This window comes from Lonchura striata, chromosome 1 (genome assembly GCF_050655825.1).
Source record: "Lonchura striata isolate lonStrDom1 chromosome 1, ASM5065582v1, whole genome shotgun sequence".
NCBI classification, from domain to species: domain Eukaryota; kingdom Metazoa; phylum Chordata; class Aves; order Passeriformes; family Estrildidae; genus Lonchura; species Lonchura striata.
In genome coordinates, this window is record NC_140703.1 from 112498420 (window position 1) to 112513329 (window position 14910).

General features: G+C 38.2%; 1 protein-coding gene across 20 annotated transcripts in view; it reads left to right on the plus strand.

Moving 5' to 3' along the window:
• KDM6A (lysine demethylase 6A) overlaps window positions 1-14910 on the plus strand; it is a 150526-nt gene that overhangs the window by 79084 nt on the left and 56532 nt on the right. For 18 of the 20 annotated variants that reach the window (XR_014957003.1, XM_085586134.1, XM_085586149.1 and 15 more), the window contains 2 exons: window positions 1212-1332; window positions 12193-12247. Coding sequence is in view for 19 of the 20 variants with exons in the window: in XM_085586134.1 (XP_085442260.1) it covers window positions 1212-1332; window positions 12193-12247 (176 nt within the window). In the remaining variant the exon portion in view is untranslated. Of the gene's footprint in view, window positions 1-1211; window positions 1333-8670; window positions 8827-12192; window positions 12248-14910 lie in introns of those variants that run through there. The other 2 variants (XM_085586239.1, XM_077781682.2) reach the window with 2 other exon arrangements.

The window sequence follows — 14910 nt, forward strand, 5'->3', positions numbered from 1 at the left end:
GTGTGTTGTCAGTAAAAAAGTCTGTGAAAAATATTTGTTTGAATTTTGCATTGTATCTGCTAACGATTTTTTTGTCCTTATAAATAAGACTTTACTTGGAGAGTAGGAATTAAATCAATGTGCCTAAAGAGAGTGATTTTAAGCACTGTAGTTAATCCCTGTCCCATGTCCCTGTGCTGCTCCACAGCGGGTCCAGTTCTCCACATAGACTGTCCTGTCACCTGCCCCCTTGGCACCCACCTTTAGGGTTCCAGGGGCAGCAGATGGGATTGTGTTCTCTGGCCTGGGGCTCAAATCTACCCTGAGTGAGGCTGGTTCTGATTTCTCTTGTTGTCTGACCAGTGGTGTACAGGAAGGGATTTTATTTCAACCTGTCATTGGATTTCAGGCAACAATGAGACTTAGTTTCTATCTTAATTCCTCTGTGACTTTAATTCTGTTATCTTTTAGTTGCATTTCAGCTGTCCTAGTTTTATGCAATGGCCTAAGAGGCAGAGCAGTCCTGTTCAGAGTCACTTTGCTTCTGCTCCAAGATGGAGTTGTTAGATGGCATTTCTGTTTTATCTGGTACGGTGCCATTATTAACAGGGAGAAGTGAGAGAGGATTTGAAGGTAAGGAAATAGAATCAGAGCCATCTTCACATATCATGGGAATATGAAAGAAAGTTACTGTGTAAGGAGCTGGCAGGCTTTTATGTCTGCATTTGGAAGTAATGGAGCAACTGGTATTATCTGAGTCCTTTTGTGGCAGTGGTGCTAGGAAAGGGAGGAGAAAATGGGAAGAGGAGAGCAGGTAGGTGCAATGGGAGATGTGTGTGCTCTCCTCTGCTGCTGCTTGGGAGTCTGCACTGCTGGAATCAAAAGCAACCTGCCTGTTGTAAGTGAACTTGCACTAATTTTGTAACTAATTTGTGAGTCACCCTCTCAGAAATATCAGATGTGTTAGTGTATTTCATGCAGCAAATTAGTTTCTCTAAATTAATAGAAAAGCTTAGACTTTCAAATACATGAGGATATCTGGAGTTCAAAATTACCCAATCCTTGAAGAATCAAAAGCCATGCAACAGAAACATTACATGTAAACCATTATTTTGGTATTTCCTTCTGTAACAATACTTTCTAATCCACTTTGTTAACCTTACAAAAAACATTGGTTGTAGAGTAATACTTCAGCAAAACATCATTTTTTTTAATTTGTGTTTTTCTTTCAGGGCAATTAAAGCATTTCAGGAGGCGCTTTATGTTGATCCCAGCTTTTGTCGAGCCAAGGAAATTCATTTGCGACTTGGGCTTATGTTCAAAGTGAACACAGACTATGAGTCTAGTTTAAAGGTAGGTTTGAGTCCTCTCAGATTGAATTAACATTTCTTACAAGTCATGTGTTGCATCTTAAAGCTGCAAGGAATGCATAAGCACAGACAAGTCACAGAGCACCTGCTGTAGAAATTGAAGTGCTTTAATATGAAGTGTCTTTGTCTAAACAGAAGAAGAGTTTGAGGTGTGTGAGGTGCTACACTCAGATGAAAAATTTGGTGTAGGCCTCTTGTTAAAATTAGTGAACCTTGGGGGAGACTGAGGTTGTACTGAAAGCTAAAGAAAAAAAAAATAGCAACTTGCATTATTTGATTTTTAGATCCTTCCCCCCACCCACTTTTCTGTTGTGAACTGGAAGTTCTTGGAATTAGTTGGAATTAGTAAACTAGAAAGTTTTTATGCAAAATAATGTCTTTTTTTATATAATTGTTGCTTTTCTAGCAGTTAATTATTATTTTATTGCCTGGCTTGAGAGTCAGGTTCTAAGGCCACAATTTCTGGCTAATCAATTGGAAATTGTTTATGGTAACAGTGCTTTGTTTCTTCTGTATTTCTTCAAATTCCTTACTGTTTACATTCTTTTCTGGTCTCTGATTGTAATCTGACATTTTATCTCACTCCATTCAGCACACGTGCCCATGCTTTTCCTCTTCTTTCTACTTTACCCACATGTCTTTTCCTTCCTGGCCTCTAAATTTAGCTGTTACTTGTCTTGGAAAAAGGAAGAGTTCTTTTAACGGACTTGCATGTGGTGGGAAATACACCTGCAGGGCTGAGAGTTTGGTAATTAAGTGCAATTTGTAAACACATTTCTGCATATTAATCTTCCCTAAAAATTATTGAAAACAATAAGTGTTTTGTTTTCAAGAATCTTAAGGCTTTTTTTTCTTGGCATATTGTTTTCTTGGGTTGTCAGAATCACATTGTCCAAGACTTGAAAGAGTAGAGTGTTACTCTCAATTTTCCCTTTCAGTGTCTGTGATGGAGGGAAGCAGTTCTCTCCCCAGGCTTCTCTTTTCATCCAGAGCCCAAGGTTTCACCTACAGATATTGGTGGAGTTGGAAATTGTGCAGAGGAGTAGAAAAAAGTCCATGCAATGAATGGTGAAAGAGAGCAAGGAGAGGTAGATCACTGTTGAGAAAGGGATTATGTGTGAACTGGAATGATCCTATTTTCTTATACTTTGGCACAGATTTGATAAGTCATTAAATAAATGGAATAAAATAAGTGCTGAAGTACATTTGGTTTTATTTTTAAAGAAGCTGGGAGAAAATAAGATTAAATTTACAAGGAGGTGGTCATTTTCTAATCAAGTAGTAGAAGAAAGTCAATGATCTCAAAAGGTTTTTTCCAACCTAGTTCATTCTATGACTTTAATTTTTCATATAAATTGATCAAGAAATAGATAACCTTTTTCTGCTGTCCCATAAAATTTGCAGTTCTGTCAGTGAATCAGGTATTTAAATAATATTATGATAAATAAATATTATGATAAGTCAGTCTAAATCATTTCTTGTGTTTGATGTTCACAACTTTGCAAAACAAATCAGTCACTTACCATGCGGATTTTGAGTATACCAAACTTTAAGTTTTCAAAACACCAGCTACAAATGGGAATAACACTGAAGTAGTATTTTGCAAACAAAGAAATCAATCTCTTTAAATTCAAAATTATCATAATTCCATTGCTTTTATGTGGCATATGGTTAAGTTGCTTTAGGAAACAAATGGCCACAACAAAAGCACTTACCCTGGGGCAGAGGAATGGTCTTCAAAGGATGGAGAAATGAACATGGGTGTTTGCATTGAAGATGGTTTCACGTTTTTCTTAAAGGAATATCACTGCAGCTTGTTCCTAGAAGTTAATCTCATCTTCTGCCTTGCAGTCCTGATTGCCTTGTTCAGCACTCTCAGCCACATTGAATCAAGTGATTTTTCATTTTTTGCTTTTCCCCTTTTGCAGACTTAGGTGGATCAGAAGTCTGAGCTAGCTCAGCTTGAGATTGCCTGGTTGGTACATCCAGTGCAAGATTGATGAAATGGAAAGGAGGGGACAGAGCTGTCTTATCCCCTTCTTATTCAAAATGTAATGAGAAACTGCTCTGGAATTACCAACTGAGACACCTGAAGCAGAGTTTCTGGTTTTCTTCTTTGCTATGGAGGTTGCAATACTGAATAAAGAATAACAGTGAGGAACAAAAGAAAAGACCCAGTGGAACTTGGTCTTGAGCACTTTGAGCTGTTTCCAGTTCAACTCAGCTGTGGATTTAAGGTACAGTCCAAGGACTTACCTACTTTGTTTGAAAACAAAGTGTTACTGATCGAAACTTCCCAGTTCAAACATCACAATCTGTTGGTTGTGGAGAAAACTCAGTAGAACAGTAGCTTCTTCAAAAGCCAATCTGACTGTGATTTTAAAAAAGCACACCTTAAACCAGAGCTCTGAGTGACGAGAATATAAGAGGCAAAACAGAAAATGCTTTCTTAGTGAAGAGAATGAAATGATGTGCTGGTGCACTGGTTATGCTCAAGCATGGAGAAAATAAAATGGGGAAGGGATGTGAGGAAAGTGTGAAGGGATGTTTTCACACAGTGTGTCTCATTCTCTAGGACATGAGAGAATGAAGATGAGTATCTTCAAACAAAAGAAAGATAAGAAACCCAAAGCAATGAAAAGACGGAGTTGTTTTGTTGTGCCTGTTTTGGTTTTGTGGACCTTTTAAAAAATATCCATGATTTTAGAGAGTAGTTAAGGGTGTTGGGATCCAGCCTGCCTGTGACTTGCCTTAAACACAGACCTTTTTCCTGGGGCCTTTTGCTCCATTCACACGGAGGCAGAAAGTGGAAGTAGCTTTTTCATCTGGTGTTCGCTTGTGGCTGCCCTGGATTTCACAGATTGTACCAACGTTGCATTAAAGTACTTTGAAATATCATAATGTTTTTGATGGTATTTAAACATTCATGTTAGGTCTGTAATTGCTAAGAATAAACCATTGCCAACAGATGAGTCATTGTCAGTGAGAGGCATTGTCAGTGAGAGTCTTCAGGCAAAGGGGGAAGATGGAAGTCTGAAGGTCATATATTCCATGTTTTTCACAATTTTAGAGCATTAACATAAATCATCTATATTTTATGTAAGCAATTTAAGCACAAAATTAATTTTTACTGTTTTAAGATGTTGGTGATCAAGACAGCTAGAGTGCTGTTTTAACAAGGATAAAATCAACTCCCAGTGTTTTTTTCAAAATCAGTTACTGGTTTTGCCTGTTCTGCAGTTAAGATTTGCAAATTACAATGAGAGTCCTTGACTTTCTGTGTTACCTCGTTGCCATAAACTCCTGCAACACCAATGCTGTTGAAAATTACTTGGCCTTCAGGCTTACATTAAGGAAAAAAAAGTGTCCCTTCTTGAAAAGAAAACAGTCCTTGTATAATCAGGCAGACTGGGCAGTGTTACCTTCAGAGGTGAGACTTGAAAGCTGAATTTGCCCCTTTCATCAGAAGAGTACAATGAATTCCAAAATTAACTGGCAGTGACCTGGGGGATGGATTTCTTTTTAATAGATTGATGACTGTAGGAACACCATGCTACTGAGGTTTACCTCACAGTCCAGCTTTTTTCATTTACTATGTCCTGCTGTCCCTTTCCTGTTCACCACTTCTTACAAATGACACAAGGAATTCTCTGTTCCTTGATGGTAGCTGTGGTGGCACTGTGATAATCTGAAAAGAGAATAAAGCAAGATCTCTAGGGATATAATATATCTTTTTATTCATTGGGCAAATGTAGTTGGAAAAAATATTCATACTTCTGAGTTTGTGCCACATTATTTCTGACATGGCACTTGCTGTCATGGTCATTTTCCTGTTGAGTGTATTTTCTTTATTTGCCCTCCTTTTTTCATAGGTGCATGTAATCATTTTCCAGATGTGTGTCTCAGTTCTTCTCTTAAGTACTGTTGAATCTTAAACAATTTCTAGAAAATATGTGGGAATGAAAGATATCAAAGAGAATTTTGGAGGACATTCCTGTATGACATAGTGCTCCAGAGCCTTTTGAGATCTGGGAGCTGAGCACCAGGTGCCAGCTATGGGAAACCTTCTGGTGCTCATCCTGCTTGGTGGTGTTGAAGTCTCATGTATTTAATGGGGATCATGAAAACCCTTTGAATGCAGAATTCATACTTAAGGGAGAAAATAAAGCTTTGTTTTTTATATTTATTAGATTGATAACAAGGAGGGGGCCAGGGGGCAGATTTTCTGAGGGTTTGGTTTTATGAGGGGAAGCTTTGTTTGCTTTTGTTTGGAGATTTGTGGTAGGGAAATTGTATGGGTTTTGTTGGATTTTGTTTGGTTTGTGGGGTGAGTATTTTTTAATGGGTGGTCAGTAGGAATGCTGGACACAAGCAGGTTGGTTTATAGCAAACAAAGCAATGTTTTGCTTCGGGAATTTTATTTAATTTTATTACAGGTACATCCTTTACCCAGTAACAAAACCTTTAGAAGAATGAGAGCTCAATTTCTCATGTTTTCAATTATCTGCCTTTTAGTAGAAATACTGATTCTGTCTTTCACATACAGAAATTTTTCCTCCTTCTTTATACATGAAACAGTTATTCCAGTAGTTTGCTTCAGGCTTATGCTTTCATCTTGCCCATAAATCATCAATTTAAATATAATTTTAATTTTTTAATTATTCTTCTAAAGATTCTCATTTGTTAGTAATGTTAAGACATGCTGCTTATATTAGGATAAGAAAAGGGCTGCAAAATAATTAAAATGTGCATGAATTGTATGAATATGCATGAAATATAAAGAAATTAAATACTGATGTACCAATGAACAGCTTGAAGTATTTATTTATAGTCAGTCAGACACTTTTCTACTACTTATTCAAATATTTCTCCTGTATATATATACTTATAAAAGATATTTTTAGCTAGTGCCGTTATTATATGCCAACACATAACTGTTATAGACATATCATTCATGTTTTATGTTCTTTCTCTGAGTAATAAGTAAACAAGTATTTAGGAAAGTGAAAATTTGTGATTTTGAGCCTTCATGTGCTTTTTTACCACCTAGTTAACTTTCTTGTATGGACTTAGATTAGTAATTTTTTAAGTTTAAACATTGTACATTGAAACCTTACGCATTTTTATTATTAAAAATAACTAGTCAAAATACACGTGGCTATGAGACATTTTAGTTTCTTATGTCTAGTTTTATGTCTTTAATTCTACAGGGAACAGCTGCTTTTTCAGGTAAAAAACAAGGTGAAGGGCTTTGGCTCTTGCAAGTTGTATATCCAAGATTTCAAGCGCTTCACACAAAAAAGCATTTTGTGGAAAGCAAAATGAAATTAATCAAAAGATCATTTCAGTAAAAATACAAGTGGTTGGAAAGCAGCATTTGGGATTGAAATTTCTCTTTTAGTCTTTGTAGTTTGCATCTGTCAGTGGTGGAAAGACACATCCAAGAAGTAAATCCATGGAAGTTTTTTAATGCAGCATGGCACTGTAATGAAACTGCAGGAGAGTTATTAGTGTGACTGGTCCTGACAGTGGATAATGATAGCGTAATGTGTTCTCTTTTATTCTCTCTTACCTAGAATTACAGGTGTATGTTAGAAATGCAATGATTTCAAAGAGGAGTAAGTGCTAAAACTGAATTACTGTGCTGTGTGGCATCTTCTGTCATTTGAGAGGTCGGGAAGAGCACACTATGGGAAGAAGAATAGGTAGTTCAGAAACTGAGCATTCAATCTAAGGGTGTTGGTGGGGCAGCCGATATCCTTGGATATCCTTATTGGCTGGATGGGGCAGCCCTGGGTGTATGGACAGACTGGGGAGTGATGTGGTGGAGAGGAGTGCTGTGGAAAGGGGCCTGGGTGTCCTAGTCAGTGGCCAGGTGAACATGAGCCAGCAGTGCCCTGGCAGCCAGGAGGGACATCCCTGTCCTGAGGGACATCAGGCACAGCATCACCAGCCAGACAAGGGAGGAGATTGTCCTGCTCTGCTCTGGGCTGGGGCAGCCTCACCTCGAGTGCTGAGGGCAGTTTTGGGCACCACAGTGGAAAAAGATGTGGAGCTATTGGAGAGTGGCCAAAGGCAATAAAGATGGTGAAGGACCTTGAGGAGAAGCCATATGAAGCTGAGTGAGCCTGGAGGACACTGAGGGGAGACCTCAGTGCACTTAGAGCTTCCTTGTGAGGGGCAGAGGAGGGGCAGGCTCTGATCTCTGCTCTGTGGTGACAGGACCCGAGGGAATGGCCTGAAGTTGTGTCAGGAGAGGTTTAATTTGAATATTAGGAAAAGGTTCTTCCCCCAGAGGGTTGGTGTGGCACTAAACAGGCTCTCCAGGGCAGTGGACACAGCACCAGCCTGGCAGAGCTCAAAAAGGGTTTGGTCAGTGCTCTCAGGTACATAATGTGACATTTGTGGATGGTTTTGTGCAGGGCCAGGAGTTGGACTCGGTGATCCCTGTGGGTCCTCTCCAACTCAGGATATTCATTGATTCTTCAATGAATATTGAAGAGTTTCATTCATGGACCTTCTCCTTAAGAGGCATCTCCATCCGGACAGATCCACTTTTATCAGATGTAGCTGTAAGTGCAAGGTTGGCATTCAGGGCACACAGAAATCCTCCAGGGTAGCCACAGGTCACCAGCAAGGACTGAGCTGTGCTTTCTGTGCAGCCTGGGCAGCTGTGGGGGCTGGAGGCTGAGTCCTGGAATGACCCCGGCTCGGTGGATCAGCTCCGTGGCCGCGCCGGTGCTGCAGCAGACTCCCAGTCCTCCCGGTCCCCCGTGACGTTCTCTTGCTGCTGGCAGCCTTTCAGGCTGTTAGCACAGCCTCAATTCTGATGTCGCAGAAATAATGCATAAAAGGTAGAGGCAAATGGGAGTGTTGAGATAGCTTTGTGAAAATCACTGTCTAAGATATTGGTCAGTAAATTCAGATGCAACCCTGCAAAAATACAGCTTGTATGATCTTTGAAAATAATTTTTCTCTTAGGGCTTGTCAGAACAAGAGATTTTTCAGAGCACACTGCTGCTGTTCACTGTATATATATATATATATATATCTGTGGCTTTTGTTCCGTATGTCCTCCAGCAGAGTTTTTTTTCTTTCATCTGTAAGTTGGCTTTTTTTTGGTTTTTTTTTTTTTTGAATGTTGGACAAAAGTACCTGAGTGTTTACACTACACAAACCTTTCTCTTGCAAGCTGAATTTGTTCTGAGCTCAGAAAGCAGTGGAGAGAGCAGCAGGATGAGCTGCTGTAGCAGCACATGGAGCGTGTCCTCTCCTGACCCTCTCCCCTGGTCCCAGAGATGCCTGGCAAATGGAGGCTTGGCACCCTTCCCTGGCTGGTTACACAAGGCTCTCCGTGCCCTACTTATCTGAACAAAAGCTGCTCTGAGCAACACGGGCATCGCACCTAGGTCACACAGGCAGAAAAAGCCATCTCCTGATAGAATTTTACTGAGTCATGATGGAGCTTTCCTTCATGGTAAGTCGGTGAGGATTGTCAGGTTGCAGACGATGGCTTGCCTTGCTTGCTCGATATATGCAGAGCTGAGAGCTATTAAACTTGCTGATGTCACCCTGGAGAGGAGGAGGGAGTAGAATCACTACAGAGGTCTCAGGTTTGCATGTAAACAGAGACAGCGCTGAAAATCTTGCACTGAAAAGGAAAGGGTTCATTTTGCTTTTGTTATTTATTGATTAAAGAAACAACAAAACCTTGGGTGCTCGCCTGTTACATTTGAAAGAATCGATGTTAATTCTATGACAGAAAGCATGTTAAGTTACCTAAATCAGCATCAGATTACTGTTACTTTACTACCAGACCTAGTGCTTTCATCAGTTCTCTTTATTTGGAATCCACTGTACCTCTCATCCTTGGAAAGGTTATCTACGGAATTGTTTCCACAATCAGAGGCAAGTCAAGGACCCCAGAGGAGATGGAATGGGCTGTAGATATCTCTGCAATTACAGATGGCTACAAATCAAGGTGATTTAGGGCATGGCTGATCTTAAAAGTCTCTTCTAACCTAAACGATTCTGTGATTGTGCCTTGAGCCGCAGCCCTTGAGAAGAGCCTGTTAGTTTTTAACATTCAGAACACTGCCTTCTAGGTAAATCCTCTTACTGGGGATTTGAATTTCTATAGACTGCTGTCTGCCTTGAGGTATTGTGTGTCGTCTCTGAGCTGCAGCGGCCTCTCCTGCATAACAACTATTCCACACAGCAGTAGCCAGCTCAGTGCTGCAATATTTGAGAGGGGTGCAGATGTTTGCCAGCCGCTGCTGTTGGTTGCAGAAATGGAAGTTGGAAATTATTACAATTTTTTAAATTTTTTGGTGCTGGTAATTGTGCTTAGTGGATCTGCATTTGGCTGATGAGGTTGATGGGTTAGAATGTGTGCATGGGGGATATTTTTGGTCTGATTTTGGGTACTTAATGGGGTGCTATGTATTATTTATCCGGCAAGAAGTGTAGGTTTGCTCGTGTGTGTGCATTTCAGAGGTTCTTGGTTTGGAAGCTTCATGGGTTTCTGTGTATTGCTTTTAATTGTGATAACTGTCTAGTGCAAATGGTGTGTTTTTCTGTAGTTACTGGCTTTGGTTTATCAATTTCTTTACTGTTTGTAGATTAGTGTACAGTGCAAATAGAAATTTACCACACTAAGAAAATTTTCATCATGTGGATTTTTGAATTTCAAAAGTTGGCTACTGTAGCAGTGAATATTTAATTTTTAGGAGGCATTGCTGAGAACATTTCTGCTTTTTTTTTTACTGTATAGTACTTGATACTATTGGCATACTTATATATTAAAATGGTTAGCTATTCTTACATGGTTGCCTGCTTTCTGTCAGTGAGTCTCACTGCAGTAACCCCTCAGAAGAACTGCTACAGAAGAGTTGTCAATCTTTTTACTTTAGATTTGCTTATTTTTTATAATAGCATTACTAGATGAGAGCAAATCTATTCCATGCTGCTTTATCTTTCCGTAGTAATTGTAAGTGATGGTGCAAGATGACACATCTGTACAGGAAAGATTTTGTACCTTTTAGATCAGTAACACTCAGTTGTACAGGCCAGAGCCTTTTTTTCTTCTTTTGGCAGGCAAAATGCAATTTAAGATAGAGCATTTTATTTTTATTTAGGTTTTTTTTTTTTTTAAGTTGTCTGCTTAGTAGAATCACTATGGTAACAGACTAAAGGATGTCTCTGAGGCACTCAACCTGCATTGCAATGTAAGTGAGGGGAGACTGTAAGTTGTCTGCCTGCTGAGAGTAGGGAAAGGAACAGAACAGCAGAGAAATAAGCTAATAATGAATATTTGTAAGCTATTATTTAATGCTTGCACTAAGGTTAAAAGGTTATTTTATGGTGTAAATCCATTGGTTTTTGTGTTCTCTTCTGTGGGGATATTACTAAATCATGAATTTGTGTTGTTATTCAACTTGAGTTTGGTTCATTTTTAAAATTCTGTTATATGTTTCAAATTATGTTGATGAAGTGGGTGAGGAGGAAGCTGCATCCATGTATGTCAGAGCTTGTGGAAGTGTCAGCATTCTTTTTATGTCTTGTATTGGATAATACATTAATTTTCTAATTTTTTGTCCCTATTGAAATTAGGGTTGTTTGGAAATACGATGGTCTGATAAAATCTTACACATCTTAGAGATGTGTTTTTTATAGACATGCTGTACTCAAGGAGTTATTATGACCATGAAGAAAGTTAAGTAGCATCTAATAGCTCTGAGTACAATACTAAAAGGGTGTTGCACCTATTCATTGATACAGACTTTTTCTTCCCAGCTACTGCAGTAGGCTCCCAGTGCCACCTAGTATGGCATCCTGAATAGTTTGATCTAAAATATAATTTTTATGCTAAGAAAATAAAGTGTACTAAATCTTTAGTCATGTTTTGAGTATTAGAACTCACCTGACACTGTATTTTGTAAATAACTGTATTTATTAACAGTAATATTTCATAGGTGACTCTTAGGCTCCTGTATTTCTAGGCCTTATTCTCTGTTGAACTAATATGTCAATTAAAATTTCACATCATGTGGGGATTTTCTCAAAAGTTTATGGAAAAGCTCAGGCACTGGAGTTTTTGTGTCTGTTCCATTCATCTTTATACACTTGTGTCTCAAACTAAATACTGATCATTGAATTAACATGACATTTGCAGACAGACTTCAGTGCTCTGATTTTGTGACCTTCTTTATAGATGAGTGAAAAAAGTTACCTCAGAACCTAGAATGTTTTAAAAGATTTTTTTTTGTATTCCTTAAAGAAAAGTGACTAAAATTATACAAGCTTTAATGTTTAACTGAAGTTTTCTCAACATCTGGAGGAGAGGATGTGAGAACTTATGGCCTTCTTATGAACTCATATTCTAATTAGAGGTATTCATATTAAATTTTTTTGACAAGAGTTCAATTTTTTTAGAAACGTAAAATAACTCAGTTTGTAGGGAGAGTGTTCTGTTTTTCTAGATAGATTGAGTGCTTAAGTATTTATCTCCATGCAGCTGTGAGCTGGTGTGTCTGCAGTCCAGTTGTGTATATAAAAATTTAATCTTCCAATTTTGACCATTCATTTGATGCCTTCATTATTTCAGATATTTTATGAAGATCTGTTGCTATCATACATTCCTAGAAGCATTGAAGTATTTGCAATAAAAAAAAATTACTTTCCTCTAGTAAGCAGTTGAACAGAAATTGAAAACTGTTTTTTTAAGACACATGGTAAAATACAGTATTGATTTTCAAGTAGAAAATTGATTTACTCTTAGTAGTTTGCTCAAGTGCTAGTATTACTTTGTTTGAAAAACAAATAATTCTTTTTTGCTTTCCAGCATTTTCAGTTAGCTTTGATTGACTGCAATCCCTGCACTTTGTCTAACGCTGAAAGTAAGTAACCACTAAGTATTTATTTTGTTGTGGATCTTTTTTAAAGTGTTATGCTTGCAACTGTTTGAAATTTTAATGAGTTAGGTCTTCAAAATCAAAAGAATTGGTACTGAGAGAGGGAGGCTACAAAACCTGTCTGCTTCTCTCAGTGGAGACAGATGTTTCAGTGGAATTCTAGATTGTTTTAGAAAATGGAATAAGTAAAAATTGAGACTTAGCTTATTCATTACTCCAAAGGCTTGAATTCTAGAGGAAACTTACTATTTGACTGCTTTTTATATATTTATAAACCTGGAGCTTGTGCTGTGGCAAACATTTAATACCAATTATTGTAAACTTTGCATCATCTTAATAATCTATAACTTTTCAATTATTATTGTCATGCCATTTAAATTTATAGACCAAAATTCAGCATCAATCTTACTGTAGAAATAAGAAAAAAAAATATTACTGATATTTCATATCAACTATATATTAGTTTATATTTGAACATGTTAATCTTTAGTGCAGTGTGAGCTATCATAGGTTGTAACAGAGTGTCCTGCAGGTATTTATCCATAGTTTGTGGAATTGTATGCAAGAATAAACATGTGTTTCTCCATGTTTTGGAGTCTGTAAGAATTAAAAGGCAGAGAGTTGTGAAGGAAATTATTCCTTCAGTTTTTAAGGTACCTTAATGCTTGAACTTAAGTTGTTGTTCATGTTGAGTTTAATTTACCTCCCAAATCTCACTTCAGAGGCATTGGATATAATATTTAAAAACATTTCTGTAAAAACTGGACGGAATTGTGGATATTGTATCAGCAAGGTAGTGAAAGGGAGTCTGTTGACATGGCTGAAACCACTGGCTGTATCAAGGAGCCAGCTGTGCTTCAAGGCTGTCTTCAAAGCTTTGTCATTTATCAGCAACAGGCACAGATAATTTGTAAAAATATGGTGCAGAATTCTCCTAGAGTCAATAGGCTTTTATTACTGTTCTATCAGACATGTGAGTCTTTATTGTATTTTGTGTTTGTTCATATTCTTTCTCACTAAGTTTATCAGTTTTCACTAAACCTCTGGATTTCTGTAAGGTTTTCCTAACCCTTGCCCTCCAGTCCCCTCTGCCCCCAGATTTGTGTAGAGGGCTGGCCCATGTAAAGGCTTCAGTGCCTGACAAACCCAAAGGAGGAGAGTGAAGAGGACTGAGAGGTGCTTGGCCAGGTCCCACTGTGCTGCTCTGGAAGGAGAACTGAACCCCCTGCCCCAGGGTGTTGGCTACCCTCACTAAATGCTCCATTTAATCCTCCCCCTTGCATTTCTAAGGGCTGCCTGAGTAGCAGCATTACACCGAGTATGTTCCAGCAGAAATGTTCCCAGCAGAGTACTAAGCATCTCTTCTTCCTATTTGGGCTGTCTCTAACCTGACACCTTTAATTCTCCTTTCCTCTCCAAGGCATCACTTCATTTTGAAGCTTCACACTGTAGGGGTTTTGTTAGGAGGGGAAAAAATGAGAGAGAGGTTTTTTAGATAATGAACTCCTGAAACAAATGCAGGGCTTTTCTTTCATCAGTACACAGTGAAGTTTGATGATGCAGTGAACATAATGGGTGTGTTATGTGCCCTTTAGCAAGAACACAAAAAGTTTATTAAAATTTTAGATGATGCATATCATTCTGACCTGGTTTCCCAAATACACTTGGCTTTCTTCTTTATAGCAGAGGACAAAGCAGTGCACAAAGGGAGATATTTTCCCTCCCTTATGACCCAGAGTGAAACCCTGAACTCCATATTACCTGTATGTATGGTAATTTGATGTCACACTATTCTGTAGCTTCAAGGGAGAAAAATTGTGTAATTGAAGTAAATTGAGCTTGACTCAAACACAGGCATTTTCTTACTTGTATTCCTCACGAACATGGAGCAAAAGTCTGTCTCAAAGGAACTTTTCTTTCCTCATCAAAGCAGAATGAGGACTACATTAATCTCAATTAGCTTTAGCTATCTGCCAGTCCATGGAATGTCCAGGTTAGCAGTTCTCAACTCTTTTCTATCATGATTTGAGCAGTGTGAGGGTAATTTTTTCTCTGCTTTTACTCTTGAACAACCCATTTTTCTTTCTCCAGCCAGCAATCTTCTTGCCTGCACAGGCTGCTGGTAGTATTATGGCATTCTGGACAATTTATATGAGGAATTGAAAATGCTTAACAGTAACAATCAAAGTATCACCTGTAATTAACACTATCACCTGTAATTAAATTCTGGTTCAGTTTCACAAGGGAAAGACAATTCCTAAAAGGAAGAAAAAACGCCTAAATTTAAGCTTCCATATAAAACTGGCAGTGTGCAACATAATGTTCTGTAACCCAGCTAGTTTTATTTCTTGGCAGCTGAATGAAAATGTTTATTTCTAGCTTGGTTATGTACAGAAAAAACTACCTGTGTTCTCTTACCTCAGCTACAAGAAATTTTATTGCTAAGTTTACTAAGAGGTTAATGGACTCTGTTTCAGAACACAAATAAAATCCATGGACTGCTTTTCTCACTAGCTGTTTGCAGTTTTCATGCTTTGGTAGGATGTTAATTTTCTGTAAGGTCTGGTATATTAAGTGTAAAATATCAATGTTAAAAAATACTCTTTTGGTATCTTCAAAACTTTATTTGTCTTAGCATTGGTAAATTT